The following is a 22,574-nucleotide window of genomic DNA, read 5'->3' on the forward strand; positions in this document are numbered from 1 at the left end:
TGTTATTATTTTATTCTTGAAATAAAGAGTCTCATATTACTCGAATTTCTGGTTCTTGGGTCTTTCGTTGCCTGACAAGATTAGTCTTCTTGTAATCATATCCGATACAAGTTTAATCTGGTGATAATTCCGGAGAACGGTGTAGCCAAGGTAAAACTGTTATTTATTCTAACCATCGCTTGGAAGGACGTTGATGATTTTTGAGGGCTTGAGGGTGTGTACTAATGATACCCTGTATAAACACAATTTGTTTTTATAACAAATAGCCCCCAAACTGTTTGTTTTACCTGCCTTTCTACTGGATTATCTTTTTTTCTTCTAGGTTGTTCTGATTCCTTGACGACCATGATTTACGTCCAAGCAAGGGTTTCGTCAGAAAACGTAACTCTTTTCCATTTACTCTCTTCCAATACAGATTGAAGGTTAATGAAGTACCAAATGAGGCTGGTAATTGTGGAGCAGTTGCCACATGCAAATAAGGGTTTTACCCTTTTTGTGGTATCTCTTCGTCGTCCAACCTCTGACACGATAGCTTCTCGAATTTCTATAGATATTCGACTATGATACAAATGAATTAATATTTCCGGTAATTTCTTTCATGAAAAGATTCCCTAAGACCGATAATTGGACCCCTTACAAATAAGGATGAAATTGACGAAACCCTCGACGTGTTCTTACTCTTGGCATGATGATTACTGACTGTATGAAACTAATTGAACCACATGTTAAACCAAAAAATTGAGGTAATAGAAAAATAAAAAACTAAACCGTTAGTTTCAGTATTTTTTGGTGTTCGGATTTTATTGATATATAGAATATTTGGATAAGAAAAGATTTCTACTGGGTAAAAATTATTTTTATGTATTTTTTCTGTTATTTACATTGATATTAATGTATATTTTCTTTTTGTTCCTGTTCTTTATTAGTTTGTATGTATAATTATACTTTTTATATAAAATTTCAGGACTAATTACACAAGCAATATTTCTACTAAAAGTATTAAAGGATTAAAAAATCTGAACTATTTTTAAAAGAGTAAATATTCTAGTTTTCTTATGACTAATTCAAACTAAACTAAGATTAAAATCTTCTAGGACGTTTCAAAGTTTTACTTATGTTTTCACTTATTGTTCGAAAGCCGATATAAAATATAAAGAGCAACTAATAGTACAATAATAATAGACTACAGTATTAGTAGTAATTAAAGTCCTAGTGACCCTTGGGATCATTATCAATGCGATTTCGCTTTTTGCACGGACTGCCAAAACTCGACGAACTCAATTAAAAGTACTTACTCACTTCTGTTTTTGTTAAGTACACGAAGTTCCATTAAATTAAGTACCCCGTAATTGAGTATAAGACAAGGGCAACTTAATAAGGGTTATGAAAATTTGGAGTTAATGAGTATCCATAATACCGAAATTTCGTACACAAATATTTCAGATTATCATAATTTAGAATGTAATTCTTACCTCGAGTAAAAACGACTGCGGGAGTCCACCGTTAAACCCCTCTGAACATCGCAAGGAGAATGATGTCATTGAGATGTTAAGGACCGTACAATTGTGCACCTGATCTGGACGACCTGGAACAAAATTATAAAATTAATTATTTGTACAGCCTAAGTAACTAAATATTTTCAGTTCAGCTGAGGTGAATATCTCAATGTTAACTTATTTCCATCCATTTCATGATATGTTTTAAGCATTACGAATTTCCATACAGTTTACAATTTTTTACATAACAGACAAAGCCAAAAACATTATCCTATCAAGTAAAGGCACCACGACGAATGTATGCATGAAAAGGCGGAATTGCGGTTATATTTCAAGGTACAAAAAAGCATCATTTCCGACACACAGGAGCGCTGAAAACGAAACAAGTGGTGCGTCCATTTGGGGGATAAGTCAAACGGACCATGAACCAGAATAAACGGTCTTAAAGTCTGTGCATTAGGCTCCCCCTAAAAAGTCAGGCGTAGCAAATTTTATTACGATAGTTTTTGTGCTCACTGGCCTAGGAAGGGTAAAAGGATTTAGAATTGATACATTATACAGGTGACTGTTTTGTCTTTCTTCTTTGTGTGTGTTATAGACTGGAGTTCTATCTAGCTTTGATGACATTTTTAGTTTAAGAACCGACACAATCAGTTTAGTGCTTGTTAAACATATCTTTCAGTGTATAACTGAGTAGAGTATGGAACTTACTCGTCTTCATGACAGAAAGAATTAATTGTTTGTGTGTTTCATATTAATAAATGTTTGTTGATCAAAAGTAATTAATTCATTATAAAAATCTAATTATTAATTATATCGATATTGTATTTTCGTGTTTTAATACTCGGTGTTACAATAAGGAAATGTATTATGGAATAGAATATGAAAATAAAACTTTAATGAACATGGACTTCCAATCAAACGGAATCGAAGGTATCGTTCTGAAACATTGGTGTCAAATAAGCTTTATGAAGGATTAGTATGTAGTCAAACATGTGTAAAAGTTTAATAAATAGATCCACAAATTATCGGTTTGGGAGATAACAAGGATAAAAATAAAAACAAGAAGTTGACAAAAAAAATACACGATACGACATAAACAACCCTCGGTATCTCGCGTTTTATATTTTGGGCTATACTACACCCCCTTTAAAGTTTGTTTTGTAACAATGAAAAAATACACATTAATGTGTCAGTAAAAAATAATCCTCCATCTCCGAAACCGTTTATTTGCGAGCCCTTCTTCATTAAGGTTTTTATTTCATATTTTAAGCTATTTATATATATAACCATATATATATATATATATATATATATATATATATATATGGTTTTAAAGTTTGTGGCACTTAACACCCTGTATATTTGTGTTTAAAATTAAATTAAGGTAGCGCCGAATACAAAAAGCTGTTTAAATGAAAATTCATTTCCAACTAATGGTCTTCTTTTTAGTGGAGGACTGTCGGAAAGAATATCCTTGATGTTATTAAAGGTACATACAAAGTATTAAAACGAGAAAAGATCCGGTTTGATGTCTTCTGATCCTACTCTCGCTATCGTCCTTGTCTTTAGCAGGTTCTTCTTATTAATAAAACAGTAATAGTGAGCGAAAAATTTCCAGACAACCACAACAAAGAACACAAATAAAGCTCGACTTCGTTTTGCAACGGAATTTTGAATAAGCGCTGTTTTAAATTGTGAATGCCCACGGGAAGCATTGTGATGTGTAAAACGTAGTGCAGTGATTAACGGAAACTTTACACCGTTTTAATAGAAATTCGTATTCAATTTTTTATTTTAATTCAGGATAATATTTTTATAAACGTGAACACATTTAAAAATTTACAGTATGAAAAGTGCCTGAAACGATAGGCTCAAGTGAGTAGTGTATAAAACAAACTGTTTGTCTCATCAGGCTACTAAATATTTAGATAAATTACTCTTAAGTTTTTCTAATAAAATGAGCTACTTGCCTCTTCTAATGGACTCAATAAAACTGACATCACTTTATTTGTAAATTTTACAAAAATGTAGCAATCTATCCTAAACCTATATTCACGTATTTCCTATAATATTAGAAATATATTAATTAATGTAAATTAAATTAGTAACTATTAATTTATTAAAGCTGCCGGCAAAAAATAGGGGATATTGCAAATTTGGTTAAAAGGAGGAAATACTAAAAATTGTCAAATGTATTCCTAAAGTACGTTGATACAAATAAAGTATAATACGGCGCCTTTTAAGCGATCTTCTAGACACTAAAATGACTTCGTGAAGTTAAAATGGTTCAATAGATACTCTTGTACCAGTGACAGCGAGGAATCGGCGAAGTATCAAGGTGGACTATATTGTGGTGTCCTTTGCATTTTGGACGATGTAACGATCTTGCCTGACGGTTGTGCATCTTAGTCTACCCTGTCCAGGCCTTCTATGTACACTACGCGTTTCTCTTTGTGTCCTTAGAAATCTGCATATCACAATTTGTGATGTTTCCATCGCTGTCGCAATATTGACTGAATCGTCATATATATTGCCAGTAATAAGAAATTATTACAAATTTTTTTGTCGAATGGTAAAAACAGCACATATTTGAAAAAATAATAGCGTTGAAATGCTCGCCAAATAAATACGTTTTAGATTAAACAAGAAAACTTTGATAAGTCTTCGGTTAAATTGGCGAAAATTAAATATTCCTTATTTTCTACTGATAATTTATTAAACTAAAGTATTTTAAATATATCAAAATTGTCTACAAATAATAATAAAACCAAAACAAACTCTATTTAAATGCTAAACAATTTTATCATATTTGTTACCAATGCCAATTTTTAAATATTTCTTTTGCATTAATATTATTGTTTATCATTTGAAAAATAATGTAAATCTTATCAAATATTATAAACATACACTACTGACTCTTTTCATGTTATAATTGATATTAAATATATGTGATAAATATGACAGTTATTTTTATTTTATTACACTATTATATATTACGATAAGGGAAAAGCAGTATAAACCATTTTTCGATAAAACGAGTGTAACTATCGTGCTTTTCCTATATGCGTGTTTCTAAATGCACATGTTGGGTTCAGAATATTCATAAAAAAAACTTTATATGATCGAGTAAAGAAATGATTTTTTATTCATTTAGTCTTAATGGTTGAAAAAAAAAAATGAAAATAAAAGAACAACACTAAGACCACTATGCGACTCTATGTTTTCCAAATCTGTGTAATCATTATCGTCATTTACTCAGGAACGATGGTGTAGATAAGGCGTGTCGTTCTTAATATTTATCAGAGGCAATTTAATTGCCTTTTTTCTCTTAAATTCTGCAACCAGCACGGCATTATTCGAAACATTTTTAATATATCTTTAACATTAAAAAATATACATTGAGTTTGGAATTATATTTTAGTTAACTAATTATATAGTGATATCGTAAAAAGTCACTTGATAATTTTTGAATGGATTTAGTCATCGATCATGAATGCCTTGTTAAATCTTACCAAGCTATCTAAATTTTGCCACAAAGTTGACATGTGCCAAATTGCTCAGAATCAACCATATTGGCACTATCAACAAAGTGTGGTATTGTAATATCTCATTTGAAAGGTATTTTTATTTTCTATTCAATACTATTCATTTATGTGTGTTTATGTTCTATTGTTTTGTTTTATTTTATTATTAATATAAATTTACTCTTTAAATTAATTTATTAATTGTTCAAAATATTCTCCTTAGTGTGAGATTTTATCATGAGGGTCTTATTGTATATATTTATATAAAAAATAAATTAATTCTGGAACACAACATTTTTATTAAATGAGCATGAAAAATGACTAGATTTTGGATAGTTTTAACAATTGTTTACGTTGATTTGTAAGTAAGGATAAAGTTTATTATTTATGTGTTCACTCCACGGTGTAATTCATTTAAAGCGAAGTCCACTAAATTGTGACTTCACTGTAAGTACTTTATTGTAAGTGTAGTTTTAAATTTTGATTACTTTTGGTTTATTTCAGTCATTAATCAAACTAAAAAAATATGATATATAATTCGATATTGATATATAAATATTTGTAGCCATTTGGACGAAATAAAGACAGAATAGACGAGACAAGGTGATATACCCTATCGATAACTATTTCCTTTCGTGGTTGGTCAAAATTAGTTTCGATGCATTATAGCACTATCCGAGATAATTAAAAAAGTGAACACAACATAATAGGCTTTAGGAAAGATGTGTAAGAGGCGCTTTTTAATTAACTTGTTGATAGTATCATGTTACACTTGTTACTCGTCATTTGTTTGATTATGTTGAGTTCATTGTTTTAATTTACTTAAGACATAAGTATTGTTAAGGTTAAGATTTTTTTCATGTGAATAGAATGCTTTTAAGCTGACAAAGGGGTAAACCATACAGAACAGTTTATCACAATAAATAAAATTTTTATAAATACTGAAATTGAAAGTTTTATTTGACTTTAAAATAAAAAATATACACTTTAATGAATTTTATTTGTTCGATCTCTACCGATTAATGTAAATTTCATCAAAAGCATTAAAGACACGACCACCATTTCAGATAACAAAAATAATAGTTTTCTCATTTAGTTTATGTCATTGAATTGCATTGTTAACTCTTGTAGCTAGCATGTTGAGTTTCCATATTGTTTTCGTAATTGTATTGTTACATGTTTAAAGAAATTTTATTTCTTTTCTTAGTTTTTCAGTGTACTTGAAAAATTTGGGATATTGTATTTTTCTTATACTTCACTTATTACATATATATTTTAGAATAATAGATGAAAATTCAATGCCCAACATGAGATAATTTGATTAGGGCATTTTTTTTATTTTTTAAAAATTTCCGTGGTATTTACTCGTAGTACTTATATTTATAAATAAATGTTACAAAGTTAGAAATCACATTTACCTAATGAAATTATGTTTTCTGATATACTAAATCAACAAAATTGTGGAAAAATACGTGAAAAAGATATAATACTATTGGAATTAACTTATAGGTATTCACTATTAGTTTAATGCTAGCTGAAGTAGCTGTACTAAATTTTGTTTGTAACGTTTTTATTTATTGAGAAACGGTAAAACTTTCCACTGGTATTTTTTTACAAAATATACTTATCTCAAAAATATAACTAAATTTCGAAATAATGTGTTCAACAGTTTTGATTTAAATGGATATATTTTTTTGAGTTATAATATTTTAAATTATCTTTAGCAAAATATAACGATATTTTTGGAAAATTTCCAGATATTTAATATTGTCGTCTAAGACACATGGAGCATTTTTAATATAACTGTTAAAGTTACCAAAATGATATTTGGCAAAAGTATTACTCAATTATTATTAATAATCACTGGTACTTATTACATTGGTAATACCATATATTAACGTAAAAATGTAAACAATTATATTTGTTACGCCCTTTGTGTTTAAGAGACCATAATAATGAATATCTCGAAATTCACTATATGTTGGCGAAGGATAATTTTATATTTTATAATACAAATTATATATTTTTGGAAAGCACCATATATTTTTTTTTTAAATGGACTTCTTATGTAACAGTGAATATGTGGTTAAACTTTTTCAGATAAGTTGTGAAACACCTTGTATATATACAATTAAAAAAATATGATAAATCGATTACTTATGCAACAGTGAGTATGTGGTTAAAATTTGTCGGATAAGTTGCGAAACAACATATTTTTAACATTTTGTTCTATGGTTTATTTGATCAGATCAATAAACATATTATTATTAGGCTTTTCTGTTATTCTATCAGAGGCTTATTAATATTTAATGTTTTCTTTTTTTGGTAGAATTTATGACTCGATTCTGAAGGATGCGAAATTTGCTGACATTTTTATTATTCCATTCAAAAAGTTATAATCAATTTTTCTCATGTTTTATAAAAATGTTGTAAGAATCTTTTGCTTAATGATAGATAAACAATATTTGTGATATTCATAGTGTTTTTTATTATTAAATAATATTCATTAAAATCGAATTACATATACGCCCAAAGAAAGTACAATATAACATATATGGATAGTGTGTATGAAAAAGCATTGTGGCGAAGGCAGAAATCGTCTACAATAACAGCCGTGCTCCCAGTATTAGAAAATTTCCTGCTATTACAGGCGTGTCCAGCTGGAAGTCCTGCAAAATGACTGCAATTTTAGTTTTGTACGCGAATGTGTTAATGACGTGCACCGTATGTGATAGTGCATTTATGTCTGTGGAACAGCATTTTTAAACCTCATCTTCTCTATATGTAAGATCACCCACTAAAGTTATACTGACGATGTCTTCTCTTCACTTGTTTTACTTTTTGATAGAATTGTTTGCCTTGTTCTCCATTGTAGTGTTACCTATTTTTTGAAAAACGATGGTTTTGTCAATAACTTAAATCAAAAAGTGAACCTTCAATTCTCAATATCCAAACTTATGATTTGTTCAATCCATACTCAAAATTTGTTCGCCTACACGTCATAAGAGGTAGAATCTTATTTTAAAATATTTAGGATACAAGGTATAAAAATCCCCATGATGAAACAGAATCGACAATTTTTATTTCCCTTTCAAAATTATTTTTTTAACTGCGTACATAAAATCTAATTATGTAAATATTCTAAAATATCTGAAATCAATGCTCTGGTAGCTTTGCAATAAAAGCAGCATTAATTTATTTGTAGAAAACAGCGAGAGAAAATTAAATTGAAATTAAATTAAGGAAATGTATACAATTTCAAATACGGTATACAGTATTGCTCCGCGGCGTGCCGTTGTAATAAAATGCACATGTGCATTTATTAGGACATCTGCAATTATTCAATCTCCATTAACAAATATAATTGGAGTTTCGGTAATATTTTAAATTAGTGGCACTCCATGTATAGAGTATTCTCATTCAGCGTCAGTACACAGATACAGGCAACAAAAGTACATATATCTGTATGTATGCATGCAAAGTGTGCCTGACCGTATTGAAAAGCTTTCGATTCTTCAAAAACAAAAAGTTCCCATAGCTTTGTACCGCGTTTTTTACTGGATACGTGTTTTATAAGCACGCATATGTTGTAATGGGAATAAAAAACAATCCTGTGGAACCAACTCATATCCGTGTATAAAGCGAATTATTAAACAAAATACGTGTGTTCCATAGTCAATTTAGTATACATAGTCACGTATTGATTACATTATAAAAATTGAAAGTATTTTTATTCATATTATAGCAAAACTCAATAAATAAATATACATATTTAATATTACACATATCAGTTATTATAAATATCAGTAGTTTACAGTAAAAATATAGATATTTTCCTTTACATATTTTTAGGATAATTTGGGTGTGTTGTATACGATTGTACACGAAAATCATATTCATTTTCTTACGTTAGGATCATTAACCTAAGTAAATTTGTGTTTTTCGATGTTATTTTACTTAATGATCGAGATGAATAACGTTTCGTTAGAAAAGTGAAAAATATGCATCCAACGGTTTGAAAGAAAAATTGCAGAAGTAGAAAGTTCAAATTTCATGTAATTTTCTGAGACATTCCCAATTGAGTGATTTTTTTCAACAATAAACAAATCCATTATCTCAAATTTTACATTTTTAATCGATAGTATATTTTATTACACACAATTCAAACGCTAAGAAACCAGTGTTAGATAAAAATGAAAATGTTATTTATGATGTAAAGAAAAATAAACACATATTTAAATTTATTACTGTATTTCTATTTGTCTCATCCATTTGAAATGTGTAAAGTGTTTAGATTTTTCTCTTTTCGATCGTTCGAATCTTCTTGTAGAAGATATCAGTTGCTCGCCGCAAGAGCCTTGATAACATAGTCCAATTGGTGAAATTCTTTACCTGGTTTATCCCTTTGTTTTGCCCACTCAGATTTTCTAAAAAGAAAACCAAATAACCTGAGAGAAAATTAATATTAATGTTATTATTTGGACTCGGAAATTGAAATTAATTATTTTGGTATGAATGAATGAGAACTAATTGAAACATTATCACTCATGCATACCAATTGTGTTGTACTTTTGCAGCAATGCGTTGATTTTGATCTTGACATAATTGGGACATTTGTATTGTCTCAAAAACTTGTTAGCAACTCCCTGGAATGCTTCTAAATGAACTGCGTTCGAACATTCATTAAAATACATTCCCGTTATACAACGTAGTGATTTGAAGATCATTTCGAAGTATCCATTTCAAATTTTTTTTTCCAAGAAATAAATACTGTTCAAATATAATACACACAAAATTGAAATTTTAGGGAATTTAAATTAAACATTTTTGATCTGTTTACACAGTTTTTATGAATGAAGAATATTAAGATTTAGCAGCAAATTTAACATATACACTATCGTTTTGATCTCTCTGCCATATTTTCATTTGTTATCCAATCTTGAGTTGCTAGCGCATGAGATTTTTTAATTCAATAAGCTATCCATCTATTGAAAATGTAAATTTGTAATATTGAAATCATTTATTCCTGAAAAAAATTGTGAAAGTGACTGAAAAAAACTTACAGCTATAACCCAGCTATTTATATCCCAATCGTAACGAATTAGATTCTGTTGGATGTATAAATTTGTAACATTTTACCATTATATATGAGTGAACCATATGAGAAAAAAATATAGACGAGTGTGATAAATATAGTATATATTTACAATGAAAACAGCCCTGTATCATTTTTATATATAATTCGATTTTAATGAAAAATAGCTCAAAAAAATGGACAATAGTCAAGAAATGAGAAAAATTAATTAATTTCTTTTTATAAACAAATAAGTACGTCAATAGCTTTCCTTCAAATCGTTCAAAATGGATTAAATTTCATAAAAAAATACGAAATTAATAAACCTATGACAAGAAGTTGGAAAGTTTGTCTAGCATGAGAAGGTTGTATGAAGCCAGTTTTAGAACCAGAAGATGTTTTCTAAACCGTCTGTTAAACAGGGAGTACAGAGACTGCAGTTGAATGGCGTAATTGCGTGTTCACATGGTCAGAGATATCATGAGCAAAACCCCAATTGTTGCTTTGGTTCTGTAACAGTTTCGGGTGGAATTTTACGAAGAGACACGCACGAAGTTGCGCATATTAAACTGAGAAACTATGATTGCTCAGCGGCTCAATTTGGTTATTCAACCAAATATTATTCCATTTGCTCAAGAATATGTGTCAGATTTGTAGAAAACAATGCCTCACCACACCAAAATTTGGACCTGCAAATTCATGACATCACTCGAATGCAGTAGCTCTCGCGTTCACCAGACTGCAATCCAATGGAACGCATATGGTCTTCAAAGAAAAATTTACATTCGAATCCACGTCTTAAAATTTAAAGGAACTTCTTAATGGATCAAGAAGTTATTCGTTTATTAATTTTGAGTATGGCAAGGAGGGTGGAAGTTGTTCCTAGAGCAAGCAGGTCTGACAGATTCTTGACTGGAAAAATGTAACGGTTAATATTCTTTATCTTTTAATAATTTAATTCATTGTGTAATTAATTTCGCAAGGAATTTGATGATATTAGTTTTATTACTAGTTGTTGTTAATCAATTTTGTTTAATTTATGTAGGATATTACATTAATGCCATTGGAATTCTGATTTTTGAAATAATTTAAAAAGAGACTCGACGTATTATTTTTTATGGTGTTTATTAATCACTTACCTGCTGCTATAATATGAAATACGCAAGGAACCCTTTGCGATCCAATTTTATTAGTTGCGTAACATAGAAGTGTACCATAATCCATTTCCGTCATTGGTGTGTACGACACAATACTAGAAGTGCCACTTCTTGCAATGTGTGATTGTGCAACATCCACTAAATCCGCGGAATTGTTGAACGTCCATCTGAAGTGGATATCTTGGGGGTTCGCGTCTACTTGACAAGAAATCTGGGCCCTTTCTTGCTTGGCTACACCATAGATTCTTGTTTGGTTCGGCTTACATGTGGGAGTATCTGAAACAAGAATATTCAAATTAAATATGGGCGTCGGGAGATATGAAAGTACTTAATGAGAATACGTTTATCCAATGGGACTACAAAATTGTGAAATAACCACAAGAGCGAGCAGTTTTAATAAATTTTACGTCCGAAGAGGTCCATGAACTACTATATAAATTGTGGGTAAAAAAGTAACCGGAATCAGTTGTACGAACTGTCGAACTTTGGGATCTTATTTCCAAACATAAAGATATTTAGATCGCTAGACAAAATTTTATTATAAATCTTACAGAATGGGCAGTTAGGCATGAAATATTCATTCTGAAAATTTAAAAGTGTCTTTAGGAACATTTTGTTGTGTTCACAAATATGTAAGATAAGACATGGATTTATTATTTCTGGTTTCAATCTAAGTATGCTATTAACAACACACATTAATTTAATCATTATCTAATTTTGAATTATGAATAATAAAAACACTACAGTATTTTAAGTTATCAACCTTATAAATTTTAAGACAGGGAAAAAATGTCATAACCTGCCATCCCCAGCGTCCTGTTGGAAAAAGGTTCTAACGTCTCGGTAGGAACAAATGCAAGGTAAGTAAGGGGTCATATTTAAGAAGCCGAATTAATTAAAAGTGCTATACTTACAGAGGACATTAAGATAAAAGGCGTTGCTCTCCCCGTCTCCTTCGGTGTTGTAGCCGACGCAAGTGTAATTTCCTGCAGTGGCCCTAGACACTCCCTGCAGCACTAAACTCTGATTGCTTATGATAATTCCTGCACCGACGTTGATATTAAGCGTTTTGCCCTGCGATACAAAGTAAGATTAGTCTTTAAATATTTCAGATGCATCAATTCGTTATTATAAATAAGGAACAACTTTGAACATTTTTTTAAATTTCTTAAGCTTTGTGTTATGAATGTTGTTTACTGTATTATTATTATATTTTACAATCGGTTTGGTTATACCACAAAAACATAAATATCATTGAAAAAATAAGACAAAATTACATGTCAGCGTAACCAAAGAGCTTTTTAATAAATTGAAATTTTGTTGGCACAAATCATTTTTGCAATCTAATGCGACATTTCTCACAAAAGTGATCTCCGTTAGTATCAATAATTAAGTTTTCTCATACATAAAAATAAATTATTAGATTTCAATTCAAAGGGGAACAGATAAAATGGTAAAGCAACGATTAATACAGAACCAATCATACCAAACCACCGATTTTAAAAGGTTCCAAATGAAAATTAATCATGCCTCTAAATTGGGGGATCGTAATTTACATTGGATTATTATATTAAAAGGTTTTTAGTAAGGATTTTTCCATGATATAAAATCGGAAAACCTCTTAATTGATAACGCTCATTCCGTATGAATTGCAAAAAACCCTCATTAGAGACACACATTTGTATATAGGCTGATCGGTCACTTTAAAGCAGAGGTTTCCAAACTTTTTTCGATCGCAACATCCATTGCTTATTTTGAACATACATTTCCGAAATTTTGTTTTTTATTATTATTTTTCCTTCTCAGCAATTTGGTTAAACTAAGATAAGTTCAGATTATTTCGATATTTAATTTAAGAACGTATTAACCATAAAAAACCGTGTTTTATGTCCCTACGGAGTGCTTAGTCGTTGTTTAAGAACTACCTTGTGTGCTATGTACTTGTTACAGTTAGTTTCAAACTAATACCTAACAGTTTGGAAAACACGTCCTATAAAAATATGTTATAATATGCAGGGATGCTGTTAAATTTAAAAAGTTTGAATCACATTCGGAATAGCCGGAAGTGAAATACATAATTTCTTACTATTGTTTGATAGAACTTCTTCGACCAATAACTAAGTTTCTAAGAACATTTGACTTAAATTTAATAATAAAAAGGATAGAAGTGTCGTGAAAATTGCTTTTCAAAAATTCGTTAAGATCAAAACTGTACTACATGTGTATTATTTTGAGGTTTAAAAATAATACGCATGTGTACAGTACACAAAACAATTCATTAAAAGTACACTTAATGAAGAATTGCTGATCACATAAAACTGGAATAATAACATCACTTAAACGATAACTATTTGTAGAATTTAATTATGTTTTAGTGCTACATGCAGTTTGGAACATAACTCATAACATAAATTGGTTAGATTTGTGAACAGTCGTATGACTAACAATTAACTGTTATTTTTAACTGATTTATTCTTGCTCTGTTAACTTTTCATATTTAATGCCTTACTGTTATTTTTAAAATTAATTAATATGGGTCAATCAATTATCATTAGAAATATATTTTTATTCTAACCAATTTAGAATTTTATGGATCTCATAAAATAATATTTTAAACTTAAAGGGTACTAAAACTTTTGAAGAAATAATAATGTAAATTTTATTGAATTTTTATTTCGACAAAAAACATCATTGTGTCGAATTCGTGTATCAATAAAGAGATTTTTGTCACCTTGAAGACGGTAGGAACAAAATGTATAAAATTCGTTCATGATTAATTTTGACATGAAATTTTATGTAGCAATATATCAGATGCAAGTGAAAAATTTGACATATTTTCAGTTTTTTCATTAAAAAGGGACAAAGTTGATTCATCTATCTGAAATTTTATTAACAGGAAGAATAACTCATCACAAACACAACAAATTTGTCAGTGCTTGTACTGACAAATTAGAGAGAAAAGTCAAAATAGGGTTAACTGTGAATGGTGAGGGGTACCCTGGTCATTTTAACAAATTGTAGTTTCTGTAATTGGAGCTAAAATTTTTACACTTTATGTACCTGTTTTCGCAGTACCCTATAAACGAGCGTGCAAATTGGAAATGAAAATGAGACAATTTGATAGTACAATTTTATCAAACTCATTACACTATGCGAGGATTGATATCGACCAATAAACAAAAAATAAATGAAACGCGGTCGTTTTAACTGCAGTCTACAGCTGAACTATTTCTTGCCGCATAAAACGCGTCTGCTAAATGAGTTTAATGAGGCAGCTTTACAATATAAAAAGTGATCCTTAATATGTTTTACTCTGTTTCTTTGTAACAATTATTATTATAATTAATCTTTCTTCGGAAACCGGGTAAAAATAATAGGATTTATTCTATTGTTCTCAATTTTTATTATTTATGGAATTCTACACTGGGGCAAATATTTTATTCTTAATAATATATTTTTGTAAGCGTAAATAAAAGTAATACTGGGTCAATGCAAATTTCAAAAGAACTAAAAATATGAAATTTTATTTATAATTTGTCATGCAATTACAATAAAACTTACGTTATGCCTCCATTCAACTTTGTAAACGGGTGGATGTGCATTAATTATGCAGTCAAAATATACATCAGTTCCTTCTCGGATTGTGTCCGGATTTAGAGACGTTCCTAAAATTATTTTCGCTTCTGGGGTGTCTGAAATAAAAATAATTGATGTGAATATGTTTACATTGTTAGTATGATTATGAATATGATGTGTGCAGTGTGTACTGTATTAAGCATTGAAACTTTTAATTATTGAGGGAATTTTAATTTCGGGACAAACATATTTTACTTTGTCATTAAAAAAAATAATATATTTGAGTTTTTGCGTGACCAGCCAGATCGCACCACTTATACTGGACCCTTCATTAGTCAGGCTTTCAATTTTCGTTGAACACTAGACGGCTCATAAAAAAGGGACCGATTATCATATACGTTAAAAACACCGTTATTTGCATGGAAATATTTATTATAACATTTCTTGTAAATTTTCAAAAAGTACTGATTGGAGCAATGACAGGTGGAGTAGGGCTTTACTGGAGGTTCAATTTCATTTGAGTGGCATAGATATATATATATATATATATATATATAACCAGTTAATCTCTGTATGATTTTGAAGAACCTCACTAAACAAATTGTATGTTTTGTATGGTAAATATTTTTTCGAGGTCATTCAATGTATGTTCTTATGACATAATATAAATTTTACTTTTAAAAAATTCGTGAAACGGTTTGTAAAAGCTGGATATAATGGTGCTCATTTTATTTAGAGCGTGATCAAATTTTAATTCATTTATACAGGGTGTTCCTTTGAAGGGACACATTCCTAATGTATAAAAAACTTAAATAAATATGTTAATTGTAGGAGCTAACATATATAATATTTTTCTCCTTCAGGGGTATGTAAGTACAGACACTAAAATATCCTTTATAATACAAATTTACTTTTACTTAATAAAATTTTATTCAAATGAATTTAAAACATTCTGAACTATTATATAAAATTAGTTTCTAGGTAGATTAAAGCATTAACCATCTATTCGTGTGTTAGACGCCTAAAAAGACATTCCGACAAACTCCAATACTCGTAGTGCACAAAATTATTAATAATTAAAGTTTTCAGTTAATTATGGTGTCTGGTGCTTGATCTCCGGCAGACGTTAGATAAGGTGGCGTGTAATAACGGTAATAGTAAAAGTGGCAAAGTAATATAAAACAGACATCGGGGATTAGGAAAGGCGTTGTTCGGGTCTGGGTGAAACGACCATTTCCTGTCGGTATCCTTTGCTAATTGGACCCGGTGTTTTGCAGATATTCCACTAGGAAAGGCGATTAAACTCTAACCGGTATTAATATGGTAATGTGGGGAGCATCATCTTATTTACTTCTGGTAATTTATTGATAACGGACCGTGCGGATACGATTATCTTATTAGTTTCGGATTCAATGTTATCATTTGTGAACCTCCAACATTGTCATTTGTCATCTCGACTGAATAAAAATTCGTACGCACGAATATATTTTCCACTATTATGTTTCGTGCGTAAGTCTGGGGGTATAAAACTTGCTGTCCCAGAATTGGATGTTTCAGATATCAGAAGATACTTATTGTCAGTCCAGTAGCAGCCACTATGCAACAGGATTGGCTTTCCGGAATGTTCTCGCCAAAAATAGAGCCCTCATTCTCTCTACCTCGTTTTCAACGAGAATCTTTCACGCATTTCATGTTTGCACTCCCCTTCCCAATTTGTACTTTGTTCGCGTTTTATTCCCTACTTTTGTACATAAAATATTAATTAAATCAGTGGCTCTCAAAATAGTTTTGCACTGCTGGTTAGAAAAACATGATTGTTTGCCTACCTCAGTAGTCGCGACAATATGTCGATTTATACAAAGAAAAATGATGTTCTACACTAAAATTACAAAACGTATTTTTTATGTTTATATTATAATAGAAACTGTGTCATAAAATTTTCAGCTCTACTCTTGTTTCACATGAAAAAAAATCACGTCTGTTGACGTCCGGTAAAGGGAGTGTGCCCCAAAGGTTTAGAAACGCCGTATATTTGTGATGAAATATTTCTTGTCTTAACCTGTTTTTACTTACAGTGTATCTCCAGTTTCCATCCATCCTCCAGTCCCTCCGTAAACATCATCTTATTTTCTGCTCTGCATGACAGATACTTTCCGTCATCCTCTTTCTTTGGAATGAAGGACAGAGTGCTAGTAGTTGTATTACCATCAGTAGATGTCTGAAACAAAAAAAAAAAAAAATCATATAAACTAGTTTCGTTTCATGTTTAATAATCTGTATATTCCGCGTTCCTGTGCTTTGAAGGACAAGTAACAACTTTTTAAATCGTTAACTAACAACTGAATTACTGTACATTATCAGGTTTCTTTGAAATAAAATAAAACAAATACAATAAGACGATATTAATATTTAATTCTGCCACAGACAAATTAATATGCAACATTTCATTTATAAAATTACTCAGTTTAAGTCCATTTGCAGGTATCACTTCAACTTTGGCAACCAGTATTTTTGTCTGACTTTTACAGTTTACGACAGGATGCGAATTTGTTCAAAATTCTTTTTAATTAAAAGCGTTGTCCTAAACATATTTTCAGTTAAAGGGTGAGTAGTTCTTTAGTTCTAAATAAGTTTTGTAAAAAGTTTCCTTGAATTTGTTTGAATAAGCCGTATTATTCGTTTGAGAATTACTGGAAAATTACTCTCAACTCAATAAGTATGAAAAAACAAGATTAGACCATTTCCTAACTAAAACTAGAGTATCATTAGCTTCTGTGAAAAAAAAAATAAATGAAATTCATTGTTGTTGTTTGTAGAAACAAATGACTTCACCTTAATGAATAATATCAACTCCCGTCATAATATCTAATGGAACATATTGGGAGATACCAATCGATATCTTATCAAATTACTAGCGAATAAAACAATTTTATTATAGTTCCAGTGGTCATTTCATATTAGTTGTTGTTATTGAAAGCTCTACTGTAACTATACCAATTTCAATGTGGGGATGCAAACAGTTATAAACTATATATTTATTTATTGTTTGTTTAAAATAAACGATACATCAACTATTAAATTTCCATGATATTGATTGGGGTTGTGTGTAAACAAAAACGAGTTTTCTGGATGTAATTTATTAAAATATCAATTGTATTCAACTACTTCAAAATTTTCATCAAAAATTAAATTTTATCAAAATGGGTTTGTTCTGTATTTCCGACTGGTAAATTTTACAATTATGTGTAAACGTATTGTACTTGAATAGAGTGTTAACGATTTTAATCCGGGAATTCCGTGTGAGAATGAAAGCTCTTATTAAAATGAAAACAGTAGTTCATTCTGATATAAAAGAACTATTTACAGCTAAAATTAAACACTAACATGAAAACTAATACTAGGTAGAAATAGCAGTCGATTGTATTTTTGGCCTCGGTTAATGCAGCACACCAGGGTTATAATTCCATTTAACAAAAAACCTTCGAGTATGCTCGCAATGATTCTTCTATTAAGTTCATCCAGTAACTCTATTTGTCATTGCCTGCAGTCATGCCTTTGAAGTTCATCGCGTTTGTTAAATTTTCTTACGAAAGCCCCGGCGAAGCCTTTAGCCTTTTTCCTTACATCTTGCGCCACACAATATGCCAGAGGATGGTCAGAAATCAAGGTGAAAGGATCACGTTGTTATTCACGTGTCACTCCAACTTGACTCTGGTGTTCATCTGAGTGCTGTCATGAATTAACTAAAATTTAAAGTTATCAAGAGGTGTTATCTTGATTATAATAGTCCTATGGTCCTTTCTAAGAATTTTGCACCTTCGAAAAAGCCCACAACGTCTGAATTTTTCCTTTTATTATGATGGTGATTCATGGAAGTATGGTTATTTCTGTCCTGTTGATTGTATTATCTAGTTTTTTTTGTAGGTTGTAATGAATGACTAAATGAACCATTCCCAGGTTACAGTTATGAGTATTTTTATTGATGTTACTATTCAGAATTATCTTAATTAAAAACCTTTACAGTTTTCGCTTAGCTTTTCCTTTTGTTTAAAATGAATCGAATATAACTAATAGTATATTGGTATGATTTGATGGCGCTACGATTTTTATAAACCGTTTAATCTTATTCAAAATTTAACGAAATAAAATCAAGCAAAATACTTTGCTAATAAGCTGATAGAACACAAAGTACAGCAACCGAATCTTGTTTACTCTGAGCTAGATATACTAATGGAGTAGTTAAGAGAAAAGAATGACAGTATCTGGTTACGAGACCGCTCGTTGGCGAATATCAGAATAAAATCTCCGTGAAAATTTGCCCACGTTTGAAAACAAGTGACCATACACAAAAAAAAACACAATGTGTGTTATTTACATTGTGCTGTGCGCTCACTGTTGTGACAAAAAACATTACCCCGAACAATGTCCCGTTTATATTTTTGTGTGCATTTTAATATAAATATAAATCATTTATTTTCTCAACCGGAAAACAATTAGTAATTCACATTGTCCGGAAAACAACTGAAACATTTAAATCGAAAGATGTGCCTGCGGCAACGAAATCAAAGGAGAATCGCAACGGAAAGGTAAGTAAAGTTGCCAATTAGGACCAACTTTTTTATCGATTGGATCGGCTCCGGGAAATAATATTTGGGAAATAAAGGTCTGTCTCGTAATTTATATCTGCTTCGATTTCGCATCTTATATTGTATCAAAACGAAAAGCCCCCATGAAGAATACGAAACCGTCGGAATAACTTTTGTCATCCCTCTAAACTTCGGGATTAAAAGGATAATCTAATTTTCATTTCAGACTTGATAAATCGTGTCGAGTCGGAATGTTTTTTCTTTATTGATTTTTTTTGCGTTTTTCCGTTGTCCGCGGTTCGTCACGTACGCGTAACGTTAATTTTATAGAGACCGAGAAAATGCTCCGCTAAATTGACACAGTTAAGAAAATTTCGACATCGTGACTGGGTGTGTTTTGATTGTCAATTTTAACTATTTTAGCTGCCTACTTATTTCAAATTTATGCAAGATAAGTATGTTATAAGAATACGTTGTTGACTAACGTCATGATCAATATTTGTGATGATGAAAGACGTCAAAAATTCAAACATATGTTGTTTAAAACGGCGTCACGATTAAAACTGTGTTATGTTATTATATGAAAATATTATAATAAATATCAATACTTGGTACTAATAAATAAATTTTGAAAATTGTTTGTCAACGTTTCTGTGCACCACTTTGTTATAATTAGTGTGTGTGCATGTGTTAAATTCGTATGTATAATGCAAATATCAGTTTTCGTTTCAATTTTGTTGTGTGTTAAAGGATTCTTTCATTCATTTCAAATGTCACTAGTATAAAGCCGCACAAATTTTAGCGATTCAAGTGAGTATGATAGGGGACTTAAAACAGACAGAACTTTCGTTTGTGGAAATTGCCAATCGGATCAACCGGACTCGAAGTACTTTCTGAAATTGTTGGAATGTGGTCTGAATGATGTGAAGACGTTGAATGATAAATGTACGTTAAGACCATAAGACCGGGTTCGCTTTGTGACCACTCGTGCAATTGGCAACCAGTTGTTGACCGAAAAAGTGTTTATCCTACAATTCAGTCTTTTGAACTTTTTTCTTATGGCCCTCAAATTGTGCTTCCTCCCACATTGCAACATCGTCAAAGATATTGATGTAGAGAACGGGATGTGAAATTGAATGACGTCTCCTTTAGTGATGAGTACTTATTTTGCAGTTTTACCTTAGTACCCTTCAAAATCTACTTTTCCAACAAAATATTGCCCGTCCTCATATTGGGGGGTTTCCAACATTCTGATGTAAATTTGCTGCCATCATCAGCAAGATCTCTACACTTATCACTGAATGAATAACTTAAGCAAAAGAGTGAAATAACCTCAGGACGAATATTTAAAAAAAAACATATACTGATCAATATATTTAATATTTACTACAATACATTACACCAAATTGTACTTCAAAAACCTACAAAATCTGACTACTAAATCTATGTGTTCTATTTGTTAGTGTGTGTTTATGTCACTAAATATGGTATATAAGAAAATAGTAGTTTACAAACTAAATTACGTTACTATGGTGGCAAAAACAGATAAATTTACAAAAAAGAAGTTATCTTTATACACCTTGGGTACTTTTAAACATAATTCAAACTAATGAAATTAAAACAATCCTCACATTAACTGCTGCTATAAATACGTATTATGTGTTCCGTAGTAGTGCACCAAAATTTCACGTGTTTGCATTTTATCCATGAATTAACGTTCTGATTATATTACATATATATTTTGATATTATTAATATTTACATTACATTACATTATTTATTATTATTAATTATTATTATATTATTCATTTAAAGTTTGTATACTTTTAAATACAACTAAATCATATTCCTAATGTTTTTTATTTTCAAAACTTTCAAGACATATTTAGTTGTTTAGTACAACATCAAACAAATAAAAAATCTGTCATTAGTTTTTCTTTAAAATAAAATCATGGCAATTAGTATTGGACTGAACATTCCCAATAGAAATGTTTGGCCGAAATATATACATTAGTAATGACCTTTATACAGTGTGGCCCAGACGGAAGCTACATCGTAACTTTTTTACTTATAATTAGATTTTAATGAACACATTTATCAAAATCAATAAAAAAGTCTATTTATGCTATAAATATGTTTTCCATATCACTTATTATAATTTTTTGCTGTCAAAACATGAAAAAAATTAATTAGGATATTTTTTATGAAAAATAAATAAATATTTCATTGAATGTCATAAAAATATTATATGTTAATAGGTCTGTGGTAATGAGGAATAAATTCATTAGAAAATGTGACTTTTACACATCATCAATCTTTTAGTAGACCCTTTGGCTGTCTAGACCTTAGCATCTCTTTGGGACATCTGTTTCTATGTAGTGTATATATATATATATTCTTTAGTTTTTAATTTCTCCCTATTTTTCTCAATCCTTTGGTTCTATTTTCTCCGGCTATGATCTTCGGATCGGTGTCCGCAGAGGGGTTTTTAGTCGGTGTAAATCCGTCACTTGCCTCCGAACTTCTTCTAGGAGGGGTCCTTTAAAATTTCCCCTCTTTGATCCAATAAATAAAAAAAATCAGTATTCAAACTTTTAGTGCAAATTAGATATGTTTGATTTTGTCTATAATAATATTAAAATATATAGTATATCGTTGAATGATATGTTTCATCATATCAACATCGTTTATTAAAAGTTTTCTTACTCTAAAGAATTTTATTTTATAGATGATCCTCGGCTGTTAAGTTTCATCATCGTATAAATTGTCCGTTTACGAAAGTTCCTGCTGCTTAAATAGCATTGCACTTTATAAAATTGATTTTGTTAATTTGATTTATATGGATTATTTTGACTATTGAGACAACAGTATTGCAACCTATTCAGTTGGCTTCAATTTCCCCGTGTTAAATTTACTTTTCAGCTGAAAGTTCTTGAGCTTTATGGACTTATTTATCGATTATAAAAATTAAATACGTAAACTTTTAACATTATTAAATGAGAAAGTATTTGATCAAAGCTATTGGCATCTGTAAGGGTCTGCGAAGCAACTAATAGTGTTCTGATAATCAGGCTGATGTTACTAGATGCTGACTTCACCAGTTTTTTATAATACATAGTTGACTAGGATTTTCGGCCGCCGCAGCACATTTACCCCTGA

The 22,574-nt window shown here is 30.3% G+C and overlaps 1 protein-coding gene across 1 annotated transcript in view; it reads right to left on the reverse strand.

Annotated features, from left to right (window-relative positions):
- The window catches only part of LOC109601203 (nephrin-like), a gene marked incomplete at its 5' end in the record, with an annotated part of 67,760 nt that overhangs the window by 22,892 nt on the left and 22,294 nt on the right, over positions 1-22,574 (reverse strand). Inside the window, 5 exons of the mRNA XM_049970619.1 lie at positions 1,473-1,585; positions 11,237-11,530; positions 12,169-12,328; positions 14,816-14,946; positions 16,904-17,048. Coding sequence (XP_049826576.1) covers positions 1,473-1,585; positions 11,237-11,530; positions 12,169-12,328; positions 14,816-14,946; positions 16,904-17,048 — 843 coding nt within the window. The remainder of the gene's footprint in view (positions 1-1,472; positions 1,586-11,236; positions 11,531-12,168; positions 12,329-14,815; positions 14,947-16,903; positions 17,049-22,574) is intronic.

The sequence above is a fragment of the Aethina tumida genome, chromosome 1, assembly GCF_024364675.1.
Source record: "Aethina tumida isolate Nest 87 chromosome 1, icAetTumi1.1, whole genome shotgun sequence".
NCBI classification, from domain to species: Eukaryota; Metazoa; Arthropoda; class Insecta; order Coleoptera; family Nitidulidae; genus Aethina; species Aethina tumida.